The 15,134-nt window shown below is 41.9% G+C and overlaps 1 protein-coding gene across 4 annotated transcripts in view; it reads right to left on the bottom strand.

The window, feature by feature from the left end:
• Window positions 1–15,134, bottom strand: part of mypn (myopalladin) — a 127,494-nt gene that overhangs the window by 39,898 nt on the left and 72,462 nt on the right. For all 4 annotated transcript variants that reach the window (XM_076974074.1, XM_076974073.1, XM_076974072.1 and 1 more), the window contains 6 exons: window positions 11,079–11,195; window positions 10,522–10,623; window positions 9,987–10,176; window positions 8,332–9,741; window positions 8,114–8,255; window positions 7,404–7,625 (listed from right to left, as the gene is read on the bottom strand). In XM_076974074.1, coding sequence (XP_076830189.1) covers window positions 7,404–7,625; window positions 8,114–8,255; window positions 8,332–9,741; window positions 9,987–10,176; window positions 10,522–10,623; window positions 11,079–11,195 — 2,183 coding nt within the window. The remainder of the gene's footprint in view (window positions 1–7,403; window positions 7,626–8,113; window positions 8,256–8,331; window positions 9,742–9,986; window positions 10,177–10,521; window positions 10,624–11,078; window positions 11,196–15,134) is intronic.

Here is a 15,134-nt window from a genome sequence, read left to right as displayed (position 1 = left end):
CATATAAAGATTTTTAGAATTTACTTCTTTGCACTAATACAAAGAAAAAAAAGTGGACTTATTGTTAGTTGCATGTAATTTTGGAATGAGTTTACTGGTCTGGCCCCTTTGAGATATGATTAAGTTGTATGCCAAAATGACCAAAATGAGTTTGACACCCTTGTACTAGAAGCGCCAAGCGCCGGTCATTTGACTGCTGTTATGTCTTACTAGAAGTGCCGCGTCTGTTCGACCTACTTATACCTAGAAGTGCGGAGCGCCAGTCATTTGACTGCAGCAGCACAAAAAATATATATCTTTGCACTGGATCCAATTTCAGAACCCTCCAAAATGAGTGTGTGTCAAAAACGGAATTCATCCGTTGAAAGAAAGTGAAAGTGTTTCCCTTTGCAAAGTCTTAAAATATATACTTTATTTATTGATATTATTTAATATATACTATATATAAAAACGCTATGGCCCCTGACCCCTCCCTTTTGGGTGTGTGTTTACGTTGTCTACGTCTAGTCGTCTGCGTCTGTGGATCTCCGTGGGTGCGGTTACGTCTTGTGTTAATCCGTCTCACCTGTGGCTCATCTCGTCATCACTTGGGGTTTTTGTGGTTTGTCTATTTAATGTGCATTTGCGCAGTGTCCCGTGCTCGTCTTTGTTTGAGTCACAACAAACACAAAGTGTTACGTGTTTGAGTCTGCACATTATACGTCCATTAGTGTTCTTGTTAAGCGTGCGCTATCCGCGCAGTTTATGTTTAATAAACATACGTCAGTGCAAGCCGGAGTGGACTCGTGCCTCCTCCTTCTAGCTGCACTGAACATCACAGAAAGACGAGATGACCGAGATGCCGGGATACACCACCCGTGTGCCAAGTAGGGTAAGAGGCCCAGCAGACACCACCATGCCTCTTCCCCTGCACAGCTCCGCGAAGCACCAGTGACCCTCGAGGTGATGCAACAGGGCAGCAGGACCCATTGTGCGGGACCATGCTGCGTCAGGCTCGGGAAGCCAAGATGGATGCAATGTCGGACTACTTCCGCAAGGCCGCGGTGCAATGTGGAAGGAGCGACACCCCTCTCCTGCCAGAGACCTCTCTCCACTGAGTGCAGGCTCCCTTGAACTCTGCTCCACCGAGAAGACCCCCAAGAGAGAGTTTGAGGGGGAGGAGTCGGAGGAAGACACAGAGGAGGACGAGAGCTCCCCCCATCCGTAGGCTCGGCCCCCACCGAGTACTACGGCGAGGGCGAGGAAGAAGAGGAAAGCCATCTTCCTTCCGTGCACTCTGCCCCCACCGAGTACTACGGGGAAGGCGAGGAGGAAGAAGGCCATCCTCCGTCTGTGTACTCTACCCCCACCGAGTACTACGGTGAGGGTGAGGAGGAAGAAGAGAGCCATCCTCCTTCCGTGTTCTCAGGAGATCCCTCCGAGTCAAAGGGAGAGGATGCGACCCCTCCTCCGTCCGAGTGCCCCGATTTTTCTGCGTACTTGGACAGTGAGCCTTACACGGAGGAGGAGGACTTGAGTCTGCCCCCCTCTGAGTACTCTGGGGAGACTGTGAGGCAGAAGAGAAGGTGGAGGGAGGAGCTTTCTCCCGATTCTACGGAGAGAAGCTGGATGGAGTGGTCCTGTGGTGAAACCCCGGTTGAACCGATGGTCTTGAGTTCGGACGGAGAGGTGGAGATGGAAGAAGAGAGTACCGTTCCAACCAGATCAGGGGAGTGAGCACCAGGGGGAGGTGAAGCTCCGTGGTGGGGTCCACCGAGAGGGGAGAAAGAGCGCCGGCAGAGCAATCCTGCAGAGCGCTCCTCGGGGGCTACAAGAGAGAGTGGTCGCGTGCCCGTTGAGAGGGCTGCAAGGGCGTCCGCCAGTCGCGCTGCAACCAGCATGTCCACCTATCGCGCTGCACCCAGCGCGTCCGCCAGCTGCGCCGCACCCAGAGGAGGGTTCGCGGCAAGGGCGGGGGAGGGACTTGAGTCTGCAAGTTTTACGTCCATTAGTGTTCTTGTTAAACATGCGCTATCTGCGCAGTTTATGTTTAATAAACGTACGTCAGTGCAAGCCGGAATGGACTCGTGCCTCGTCCTTCTAGCCGCACCGAACGTCACACCTAATAAATGCTTTAGTAGTTTGCAGGAATTCTGAGAATGGTAATGTACTTATTAAGTCAATATCTCAAAGGAAATATCTCACGGGTATAATCCCTCTTTGCCAGGGCTAGCTGTTAGCTAACACTTATTATGTAAATGCATTACATTATGTATGGAAGCTTTTATGTGTTGTAGACACACTGGCATTACAAATGAATGAATTAGAATTCAAGTTACTTTGATGTTGGGTGCGTGGATAAGGACAAGGCACAGAATTCTATCTCCTTGGCACAACTGTTACGCTTTATTAACATAAAGGTGCAGACAAGCGCATGTGGTCCATAAACATGTAAACACATAAACGCACAGGAGACTGTGCGAATGCACATTAAATAGACAAACTACATAAGCCCCAAGTGATCACGAGACAAGCCACAGGTGAGACCGATGAACATGCTCAGACACAACCACACCCACGAAGATCCACAGACAAAGACGACTAGACGTAGACAATAAACACACGCCCAAAGGGGAGGGGTCAGGAGCTTTAGCGTGACAGTTACATATGTAAATGCATACCTTTTGCGAGCGATGTAAAACTGAGATGATAGCATGGGCGGTGCTGTCATGACCAACTTATTCACAATAGCATTCATGAGGCAATGCCAACTATAAATTAGTGGGGCGGCTACACAGTTTGAGTGAAAACTCTACTTGGGCAATCGAACAGCAATGCAGTTTGCTTGAAAACTCAGTTTGGGCGGATGAACATGAGAGAAAAGATGCTTCTTTCAGATTTCACCACTTTGTCTCTATGGAGATTATTCTTCATCTGCTGTCTGTCTATATTAAGAGTGACCTGCAATAGTCGCTGATTCGACTATAGTCGACTATGAACGTCATAGTCGAATGTACCATTCTAACTGCATGGGGGTGCCCAAGCTTGCTGCTAAGCATTATTTGTTACATGAAATGTCTTTGTTTTCGATATATATATAGCCTTTTGTCAAATAAAATCATCCTAATTTTTGTTAATAAATATTTTAAAATGAGGCTATGCACATTATCAATAGCTATCTTCCTTACTACACATTAATAAATCACACCCATTTGCACAATCCAAATGAGCGGAGCTGAACTCGCTACAGGATAGTCAGCATCTGCCGAGATTATAAAAAACTTCAAGCATTTTGAAAAAGATAAAGATGAATCAAACAAAGTAAAGTGTAAGTTATGTCATCAACGTCTTTCATTTCGCATGACAACAACCAACATGGCATACCATTTAAAACGTGTAAGGTGAAAAAAAAAAAACAGTTCAGCCGTTTTTGTCTCGTCTCGTCGCGGTGTGTCTCGGTAAGTAGGCCTATAAATATTTTTTGTTGTTGTTTGCTTTTTAAAACCCGTTACTTGAACCTTTACTTATAATTTTTTGCCTGTTGTGTGGCAATTTTTTTTATATTTTCAGGCAGGCATATGTTATTTCAAATATTTTTGACATTTTGCACAGTGCCTGTCTGACAGTTCGATATGCGCACTTGATGGTGACTTTTTTTTGTTAATGTTCTCTAACGTTTCATTAAAAAATAAATAAGTAAATAAATAAAAAAAAAATTTTTTTATTAAATAAATAAAAATAAAAAGCTCTAGATTAAAAAAAAAACCTGACTAAAGGGAAAATCTGACGAATCAGATTCGACTATGAAAATCCTTAGTTGAAGACACCCCTAGTCTATATACAATCAACCCCTGATGTGGCAACCATCAGAATCCTTGAGAAGTGTTGATGCTTGCTCACCTTTGCATGTCCAACACCTCTGTCCTTTGTTTGTATATCCTTTGAAGTCTTTCTTCTTTGCAAAAAATGTCAAACTCGGCTAGATTGGATGGAGAGCATCTGTGAACAGCAATTTTCTTGTCTTGCCACAGATGCTTATGGGATTTAGGTCTGGAATTTGACTGGGCCATTCTAACACATGAATATTCTTTGCAAAATACTTTGTATACTATCTGATGTTCAAAACCTTCTTTGTTTAAACATCTTTTTAAAATGAATCCCATTTATTAACAGATTTCTAATATATCTGTCACGATACAGCCCCGGGCCCCTCCCATTGGGCTTGTGTCTGTGTTGTTTACATCTGGTCATGTCCATATATGTATTTCCATGGGTGGTTGTATGTAAGTCTGTATCGGTCTCACCAGTGGCTCATCTTGTTATCACTCGGGTGTCATTTAGTTTGTCTATCTATGTGCGCTTACGCAGTGGCCTGTGCTTGTCTTTGTTTAGAGTCAGTGTGAGTCTACTTGTGCATGTTACATGTCAGCTACCTTTGTAGCTAATATTGTCATTAAACTTTGTTGAATCTTTGTTGACTCAGCGTGCTGCCCCATTCCTCGCCTGTGACAGAAAGAAAAGCCACAAAGCATGATGCCCAGTTATACACACAACAGAAAGCCAAGTCAGGGAAGAAAGGGAAGCGCCAACACGCACCCTCCCCCAGGCAGTCCCGCGAGCGAGAAGGAGGGTGTAGCCTGTACCTCTGCACTGATTCTGTCGTGGCCACTGGTGATGCAATTTGTGACCACCTTAGTCGGTGCGTGCGTGAGGCTAAGGAGGAGGGGCTGGCCGGGTTCTACCGAGAACTCGCGGAGTGGGCGAGGAACTCCTCCCCCTTACCCCACGAGTTGTCCAAAGGCACAAAGAAGCTGGTGGCGATGCGCACCGGAGTAAGGACTCTAACCCCCGGCCCACCCAAATACGAGTTTGGGAGCAAGGACTCGGAGGAGGAGGGTTCGCCCCCCTCTGTGTACTCAGAGGACACCATGCACTATGCTAATGGTGAGAGTAGCCCCCCTCCGTCTGTGTACTCAGAAATGGGGGCAGTCATGGCCTGGTGGTAGGGAACTGGTCTTGTGACTGGAGGGTCGTGGGTTCGATTCCCAGACCTGAGGCCATGACTGAGGTGCCCTTGAGCAAGGCACCTAACCCATACTGCTCCCCGGGTGCCGGGATAGGGCTGCCCACCACTCTGGGCACGTGTGATCCACAGCCCTCTAGTAATCAGTAGTGTGTGTGTGTGTGTGTGTTCTAACTGCACAGATGGGTTAAAAGTGGAGGACAAATTCCGATTGCAGTGTAAAAATCACAATTGACAAAAATACGGCACACATTTACATGACCGAGTACTATGAAGGGAAAGAAGCCTGTCCCCCTCTGTCCATGTACTCGGCCCCCACCGAGTATTGCGGTGACAACATCAGTCCTTCTCTGTCCATGTGCTCGGCCCCCACTGAGTATTATGATCATCCGAGTATTCCGACAGCGAGGAAAAGTATGTGAGTCTACCGCCTTCGGAGAACTCCATGGAAACCGTAAGGTTGCTGAATGGTAACAAAACTTGTGTTGGGCACCGCTAAGTCTGCGATTCAAGCCGTCTCACGTGACCTGCTCCGTCAGACCTTAGCCACCTCAAGAAACGAACCGTGAACCAAGCCTCTTCAACGAAGTGTGAGACGCTCAGTTCATATGCTGTTTTGGGGTTGCCAGCTTCTATTTCTCCCGGAGTCTGATCCAGTAAATACTGTTACCATTAACCTGCCCAAACTTTCTCTTTCTCCTTTCTATTCTCTCTCTAAAGACCTCGTGTCCATCCCTGGGTCTGACGCTAGTTAGGCAAGCCTTAGGATAGTCATATAATCCATTTAAATCTAATGATCACTGACAGTTGTTTATTATTTGCTGTTGGGGTTTAATTTTATATTCTTTCTTCACTATAATATCCCTGGTTTAGATTAGTAGATTCACATACAGGTTTAATTTCATTTTGAGCCAAATCATTCCATATGCTATTCTTTATATCAATTGTAATATTAACCATTTAATAAATTTGGACATTTACTCATTAATCTGGTCACGGTGGTAAATACATATTTTGGTTGATGGTATTAGGTCACTGTGCGGAATCAGAACTTAACCCTTTAGTAATGAGACTGATCAAACCATATTCCACCTATCTCTGTTATCACAATACTGGTGCCCCGTTCATAATCCATAAACTAACATATGTATCCGCTACATAGGGAAGGGTCCAACAGAGGACCTTCCACAGAACTCCGTGCAGGTGGGCGTTCTCTAACTGCGTCCCACACTGTTGCCTTCCTCACAGTGGCATCAACAGGGACTGCGAGCTCGTTCGCCAGGACCAAGGCCAGTGTGAGCCCCCCAGGGTGCAGAGGGGAACTGCATGCATGCCTAAGGAGCCCCAGACCGGGGTGCAGTCCAGGGATCCTGCCAGGGGAACAAAGGGAAAGCCACAGGCAGGGGCGGACTGCCATACATTACTACCGATTTCCCCGGTGGGCCAATGGTTTAGTGGGCCGCCGGTGGTTTAACTCAGCCCGTGGAGGAGTCATTGCTGCGCACAGTGGCCCCGGCCTGTAATCACGCTGCTGTTTAAAGCTAGGTTTATACTTGACGCATTGCGAAGGTCCACGCACTGGTCCACGCCTCGCTTCAGCGCAATGATCCTAATCATGTTTGCTGGGCTCATACACCTTTAGAAGGTGGAATTAAAGCACTTGTATGTCACTTTCAAGGTACATTTCACTAATTCCCTGCATGTTAAACCTAATTAAGTTAAATATTTATACATATACGATTAGAAAACATATGATTCGAAATAATTAAATTTTTAATCACATTATTCCTGTACTTGTTCCTTGTGCCTGTACCAATGTTTTTGTCTGTCCCGGTGTTTCTCCCCAAACCCTTTTTCCCCTGTTGTGCCATTTGTGTTCCATGGTCCTGTGTGTATATTTGTGAATATCCCTGTTCTGTCTAACATGTTTTCCCTTGTCTTCCCATGGAGGACGTTCTAGGCTGCTTTGTGGTGGACTCTTCGCCTTGGGGGGTGGTGACTTCCTGAAGTGCGTGGTTTTGGCAGACTCGGGGCTGCCCGTCGGCCGTTGTGGGTCCGGGGATTCACAGCTCGTCTGTCACAATACAGCCCCGGACTTCCCTCCGTTTGAGTGTGTCTCACCTGTGGCTCGTCTCGTTTTCACTCAGGTATTGTGTAGTATTTAATGTGCGTTTACGCTGTGTCCCGTGCTCGTCCTTGTTTAGAGTCAGTGCGAGTCTGCTTGTGCATGATACGTGTCTTCTACCTTTGTAGCTAATATTGTCATTAAAATTTGTTGAATCTGGAACGTCAACTTAGTGTCCTGCCCCATTCCTCACTCGTGACAATGCCATTAAATAGATTTAGCAAGGAGCATTTGATATGTTATATTGGAAAAGCATAAACATTTACAAATGTCTACCTTAGGAATAGGAATCCCAACCACTTTACAGGTAAATGTCATAGGACCTCCTTCCATAACCCTGAAATTCTTCAACTTCTGGTCAAACAGGGGGGCAATACATTTCCCTGTCGGAATTTCATCATGTTGAATCTCATCATCTGATTCCTCGACTGGAGTTCTCGCAAGATGAAATTCAATCTCATTCATCAGCCTTTGTTCAAAATTTGAGATCTTGTATTCCTAAAACAGTAAGTTATGAGTGAGATCTTTATTGTCCAAATATTTCTGAATTATTAAAATGAGCAAATACAGGTTCTGTTTTATTATGTGATGTAAAAAGCCCCATGTCCAGTCTAAATATATAGTCAGCTAAATGATAATAGTTGCATTTCCCAAAACATTTGTAATAATGTGTACTTCGTCATCATCTTGACCTTAAAAGGTAGTAATTACTGCTAAGGTAGTAATCAATCATAAATGTAAGAGTATTTTGACCTATTCATAATTCACTAAATTGTTCATAACTTGTTCACCTCTCTTCTCCTCTCCTTACTATTTTGTTAGAGTGTGAAAATAATATTTATTCATTTAATGTTAGTAGTGCTCAGTGCTTTAGCATATAAAAATTCCAGTGAGTAATTAATTGTTGTAATGTAGTATACAAGATTTCTGGAGAAACAAGACATTCTGGACAGACGTTCTTCATCAGCTAAGTGTTAACCAATTACCTGTTGTCCATAATAGGGCAATTCATTTTTACATTGCAGATTTTTTTCAATATTATTTGATAAAGATTCTCTTCTGTTGTGGATATCTTCATCTGACATGGGTGGAAAATCTCTGTGATTTTTCCTCAATGTGACTTGAGGCCTGAACACATGGTAATAATGAAGCTTTGTTATCTCATAAAACTGTTCACATAAAGCAATAAAGAAGACTGACTTACCCAGGAGGGGCCCTCATGGGGAGTCCCATGGCATTGGTTGGAGGACATGTTGGCAAAGTGGGCAGAACTGAGCTGAGAAAGGCCACCGAGTTCTGAATAGGGCTTGGTGAGGAACTGTTGGAAGAGGCCTGCGATGGAGATTGGGGCCGTACAGCACATGAATTCACCAGAGCCAGAGGTATTGATGAAACATATGGATGACTTCTTACTGCTAGGCATTCCAAATGATTTGTAGAGAACACTTTCAGTGATGGGTGATTGATGGGTGAGGTAAGATCCCTGGTAAGTTTGGGTAATAATTGTGTACCTAATTCATGAAGCATTGGATCAGGGGATACAGTTGGTGAAGGACTCCTGACAGGTGAAAGATTAGAGGCTGCAGTTAAGCCCTTAGGTCTATTGTAACTCTCACTCTGTAGAGAATTTGAAAGTGGAGTGATATAGAGTGGTAGAGTCTGAGTACTGGAAGCGGACATTATGCTTAGAACAGGAAATGGTAGGGGAGTGATATTATTTGCTGTCAAATTTCTTGCATTTTCATTATTACTGTTCTGTACTAATGGTGGTTCCAAACTATGTTGATTCACTGGGCTGATGTTCAATGCAGTTTCAGTTGTATTAATGAGCATTTCAGGAGATTTTTTAAGTGAGTTTGTTGTAGACACAGACATGTCAACATGTGGCTTTGATGTCATCTGAGTGGTCAGATCCAAGTTCATTTGAGACATGGGACTGGAAGGAACAGTTGGGGTCATATTTATTTTGACTGAGGGGGCAGGGTTCAGTTGGGGGTTTGCAGTCCAACCACATTGGGGTAAAGATGTAATGGGACCCATGTTGGGTTGAGTCACTGACATTCTTGGTGTTGTGAGCTGGGACAAGGAAGTGGTACATGTTGCGTTTAAATAGGAGATAGAAGATACTGGAGCTACATTGGCCACTAGTTTAAATGGCTCCATCTTAAGCAATGACATATGGTCATTGGGATATAGAAACATTTTTTGTATATCTGTAGAAGGACTCACATTTATGGACAGAGTATTTAACTGAGAGTTGAGAGACATGCTTTGCTGGGATATGGGATTGTTGTCATGGAGAATTATAGGGTTGTTCTCCATTAAGGGAATAGAATCAGCGTGGCTTGCAGGCACAGTGTTAAGTGATATGGCAGGAGTTGCGCTTAGTAGAGGAGAGGTGTACATCTTTCTCTCTAAGACTGTGTTTTTCAAGGTTGGAAGGGTTTGCATAAGTGGTGATGGTCCTGGATTTAATGGAGGGAAAATCTCTTTGTTGCACTCTGGTTCATAACTGGCATGTTCTGATTGTGAGGACTCTTGGCACTGAGGAGCACTTTCCTGCTGCTGCTCCAAAAGTACTTGGTTGTGAAGAGTCTGAAGCTGCAATGGATTACTGAGAGAGAGAAAGAGAGAGAGAGAGAGAGAGAGAATATAATACCTAATCTTGAAATTAAAATGTACATTCTGAACTTTAATGGCACAGAGTGCATACACATGATGTCTTCTGACAGAAAACATTTCAAGTGAGAAGGACGTATATGGTATATATTAGAATGTATTCCTTCCAAACAGTAACTACATAGTTTCCATAGTTGGTGGCTACCCTGATTGAAGTAACAGAGTGGATTTATTACTTACAGTTTTGGTTTGGTAAGCACTGGAGGGGGCTCTTTATTGGATAATACACCTTCATGGCTAACAGATTTTTTCTCATCATCCTCTGGAAGTTTAAATGTTACACGGAGACCCACTCGAGAGTTGGACCGTGGCTCTCTCTTCTTCTCCAGCAGTCTCTCTGATTTAGTCTTCAGACAGGATGTCAAGGGATCTGGGAGAAGTATATTAGTGGGGGCATTATGATGATTACTGAAATGTATTGAAGGAGCAATAAAATCAGAGGACAGTGTGTGTAGCATGTTGGAGGTAAGGAGCTGTGATGTGATGATCTATAGGGGCACTGAAGATGAGAGAAGAGGTGTAATTACAGTAAGGAGCTTGAATGCAAAGATTAATTAATGTTGATGAGTTCATGATCAGGCAAACTAAAAGTGAAAATCAAGTGATGTAAATAACCCCAACAATTCAAAGATATAAATGAGTCCAATGGGTTAAGGCAAAGTAGATTTTGAAGTTGGTATTTGTTTGTTTTTAACCAGAGATGTGCCTGGCTTACATTTTGTAGTTTCTGTTAAGAGGGTAGATTCCAGGAGTCTGTGGTGAGAGGGTTCTGCAGCTGAAGTGCTCAAAGTGTCGGTGTGGTTGCTGTGGTCATTTCCTTTTTGTATATAAAAAATATAAAGGTATAGATTTGAATGAATTTGATCAATTCAATAAATTGACGGTTCCAAAGATGGTTCAAATACAACTTTCTATTTGAAAAGCTACAGCGTTATTAAAAGGTACACTCCTATGCAATCAGCAGCCATATTCCCAAGCGTTCCCCAAAACTCTATAATTCATTTTCACTGAACAGGCTATAATGCTGTGTTTGAAATGGCATACTAATGCTCACTCTGCTCAACAGAGTATATACTGTTGCAATAACTTATACTCATACCCATTACCCTAATTAATGAACTGGGATCCTTTTTAAACCTCAATTAAATGAAGTGCCAATGTCTCCAATCTCAAACTATACTGGTTTAATCATATATTTACACAAGCGCTCTTAAAAAAAGATGTATAACAAACATACAATTTTTATGTTAAGCATTATAAGTTAACTATTACCTTTCACCTTCAACACAGCAATGCATGATACTGTGCCATATTTATTGCTGGCTGTGCAAGTGAATGTCCCAGAATCTTCAGGGAAGACTTCAGCAATAACCAAAGTGCATGTCTCCTCTAAAATCCATGCCAAACAAGAGTAAGGTGTAAGAGTATTACAGGACACTCATCAGCCACTGGTGACTGCATTTAGTTTTATGGCAGATCATTCTTAACCAAGTGATGACACTGTAAATGTTTTGAAATCAGCAAACACCCACAACCAAATCACCACATTCAGTTTAGTTAAGAAATGTCCACCATCTATACTAAATTATAACTTCATTGAGTAAGCATATTCAATATTTCAATATTCCAATTTCAAGTAATAATTACTGCTAGCAAAAAAGACCAAAATTGTTCTCTGAAATATGTACCTGAGGTTTATTATACCTGTATATATTGTCAACCCAACTCATATTGTTATTATGAGTGTTTTCATAATAAATTTAACCTTTTAAAGTTTGTAAACAAAGATGATGTCATGATGTGTGAGCATTTTGACAAAGGAAGTGGATAATTGGGTCATTCCTGGGATACAGTGCCATTTGGACCTCAAAATGTTTTGAATATCAAGCACTGTTTCATGTTTACTATGATTTCTTTTATGAATTAAAAACTAATTTTGGTCAGGTTCAGGCATATAATCTGTAGCATTTATTTAAACATTTTTATGAAATCTCTGACCCAGTATGTACACCCTATTACGGACATATGCATAACTATTTGAAAGACTTAAGGTTTAAAATAATGTGCAAAACAGACATTAGCTGAGAGCTAACATGTCCCTTTTAACTTTGAAGTGTTTCATTTATTCTTTATTTTTAAGATATTTTATGAATTGTGTCTGAATTCTCACCAGCATGTGATTTCACTTTTTTGTTTTAGATAAAAATTAATTCTATAAGTATTTTGATTATTTTAAAGGATGCTTTAATGAAAAAAAATACAAATAAAATATTCATTATTTGTAATATAATCTTAATTAAACTATAGACAGAAGACTCACATATAAGAGGCTATAACAGGGTGGACACAGCTGTAACTGGGTGGATAAATAAAAGGTAATAAATTGCGATAAAAGAAAAAAACAGATTTCTTATCACATAATCTTTGCCAATCAGATTAACCTTTCCTATACTAGTTAAAAAATAGAATAAATTTGAAAAAGTCAAAATAGTCCAGTATATGGCACTAAATAAACAATGTATTGTGCTTTTATCATATTATTTTGTGGACTCAGCCAGAAGTATTTATTATATCCATTGTGGTGCATGCATGTACTATCACATTGACTTCAGCTATTGTCTTCTTCCTGCTCCACCATTTACACTATATTACCAAAAGTATTCGTTCACCTTCCTTGGCTCATATATGAGCTTAAGTGACATCCCATTCCTAATCCATAGGGTTCAATATGACATTGGTCCACCCTTTGCAGCTAGAATAGGTTAAAGTCTTCTGGTTTCCACTCCTACGCAGACGACACCCTATATTTATCGGCTAAACCCGATGATTTAGGTGTAAACAGTAAAATCGAGAAGTGTGTAGAAGAGATAAAACATTGGATGGCGTGTAACTTTCTAGCACTAAATCCAGATTAAACAGAGCTAATAATAGTTGGGTCTAGGGCAGCGAGAGACAAGATACGTAATGTAGCATTGAATTTACATTCCTTTACTATAACCCCCAGCGCAGAGGTAAAGAACTTAGGTGTTACAATAGACCCAGATCTCTCGTTCAATACACACATTAATAATATAACTAGGGTAGCATTCTTTCACTTACGCAACATTGCTAAAATTAGAAATTAGTGATGCAGAAAAACTAACCCATGCATTCATATCCTCTCGCCTAGATTATTGCAATAGTCTTCTAGCTGGATGTTCTGGTAAATCGATAAACAAACTCCAGCTGGTTCAGAACACAGCAGCGCGAGTTTTAATGAAAACTAAAAAATTTGATCACATTAGTCCCGTACTATCGTCATTACACTGGCTGCCAGTTAGATTCCGTATTGACTATAAAATACTTTTATTAACATATAAAACATTGCATGGCTTAGCTCCAGAGTATCTTAGTGAACTTAATGATCATTACAACCCAGCACGTTCACTTCGTTCACAGGACGCAGGGTTATTAACTGTTCCTAGGATCAAAAAGATCACAATAGGTGGAAGAGCCTTTTGTTTTAAAGCTCCACAATTGTGGAATAATCTTCCTGCCTTTATTCGGGACTCAGACACAGTCTCAATGTTTAAAACTCAACTAAAGACTCATCTGTTTAGTTTGGCCTTTGATTAATCTGCTACATATTTACCACATCACATATCTTTCTTCTCCGAGGTTCACTTGGGGAGTAACACTGCAGTCGGAGCCTACAATACCAGTATCATCACTCCGACACGGAATGAAAACCTGGAGTTCATCACAAGACATTTACATTCACAATATCAATACCCAGAACTTTCATTCTAGTTACCTTATACTTAGCCTGATTGTGTGATTTGTTTTTGACTTGTGTATTCGTCTGTATAATTTGATTTTATGTAATTTGTGTGTTAACGGAGCCCAATGGAGGATGGGTTCCCTTTTGAGTCTTGGTCCTCCCAAGGTTTCTTCCTATTCCCCACCATCTAGGGAGTTTTTCCTTGCCACTGTCGCCTTTGGCTTGCTCATTAGGGATTTGGACCTATACGATAGTTAACCTTGTAAATCTTGTAAAGACTGTAAAGCTGCTTTGTGACCTCCGACAGTGCCTCAGTAATGCTAGGAAAGCACAACAGAGTTGCAGCTTTTTTAAAGTGGCAAATACCACACCTAACTGAACAACACTGTGTGGCCCATAGAGAGAACTTCGGCATTGATGATGCATTGAAAGATGTACCTTTGATGCATGATGTGGAAACCTTTCTTAGAACAGTTTATTCCACTTTCTCTATATCCACTGTAAAGAAGGGAAAATTAGAAGACCAAGCGGTACCAAGCTGTGAATGCTGTTCTGAGGAGCTACACTGTGCTGGAGGAATACTGTAAGAGAGAATCCAGTGATGACAGAGATCCAGTGGCAAATTACTGTTACAAACAGCTGATCGAGTCAAAGTTTAAGGTTACTCTAAATGCTCTGGGAGATGTTTTGGGCGAGCTCTCGCACTTGTGTCTTTATTTTCAAGATACAACCTGACTGTGATAGAAGGGCACTATTGTGCAGGAGCAAAGATTGAGAAGTTGTATTGCCAATATTAAGAGAGGAAAAGGATGTTAAGTGGAGTGACTGTGTCAAAGAGGCGATGAGGACCTCATCAGTCGATAGCAAAAATACCAGAAAAATACCAAAAATTATATTAGTCGTTTCATTCATAAGCTCTGTGATCACTCTGATGCTCATTTTCCAGAGAATGAATTAAAGGAGTGGTCTGCATTTGACATTGAGGCATTGAGTTCAGACATCAGTTTTGAGTTTGGAGCAGCAGACAGTGCCTCACTAGCAAAGAAGTAAGTAAGTAAGTAAGTAAAATTCATTTATATAGCACTTCTCACAGGCACAAGCCATAAAGTGCTTTACAACGGAAAATAAAATAAAACAAAAAATAAAAACACAAAAACACACACTATAAAACAGAAATAAAATACAGTGCACAAGGTCAACGGCTGCAACCTCCACCACTAACTAAACGCCTGCGTAAAAAGGAAAGTCTTTAGCTGTTTTTTAAAAGTATCCACAGAGTCAGCTGATCTTAAATGTGGAGGAAGTGTGTCCCACAGTTTTGTAGCAACCACCTTAAACGCTCGGTCTCCACGAGTCTTTAGACATGAGCGTGACACAGACAGTAAACTCAGGTTGTTTGACCTGAGTGATCGCGATGAAGTGTAGGGGTGGAGCAGGTCAGCGACATACACAGGAGCTGTGTTGTGTAGTGCTCTGTATGTTAAAATGGGTGTTATGTGAGACCGTCTGCTTGACTTGGTCAGTAACCTCGCTGCAGCGTTTTGAATTATCTGTAAACGTCCACGAGC

Source organism: Brachyhypopomus gauderio, chromosome 15, assembly GCF_052324685.1.
Source record: "Brachyhypopomus gauderio isolate BG-103 chromosome 15, BGAUD_0.2, whole genome shotgun sequence".
Classification (NCBI taxonomy): domain Eukaryota; kingdom Metazoa; phylum Chordata; class Actinopteri; order Gymnotiformes; family Hypopomidae; genus Brachyhypopomus; species Brachyhypopomus gauderio.
Note: the sequence above shows the minus strand (reverse complement) of the source record. Positions and strands in the feature narration are given on the sequence as shown.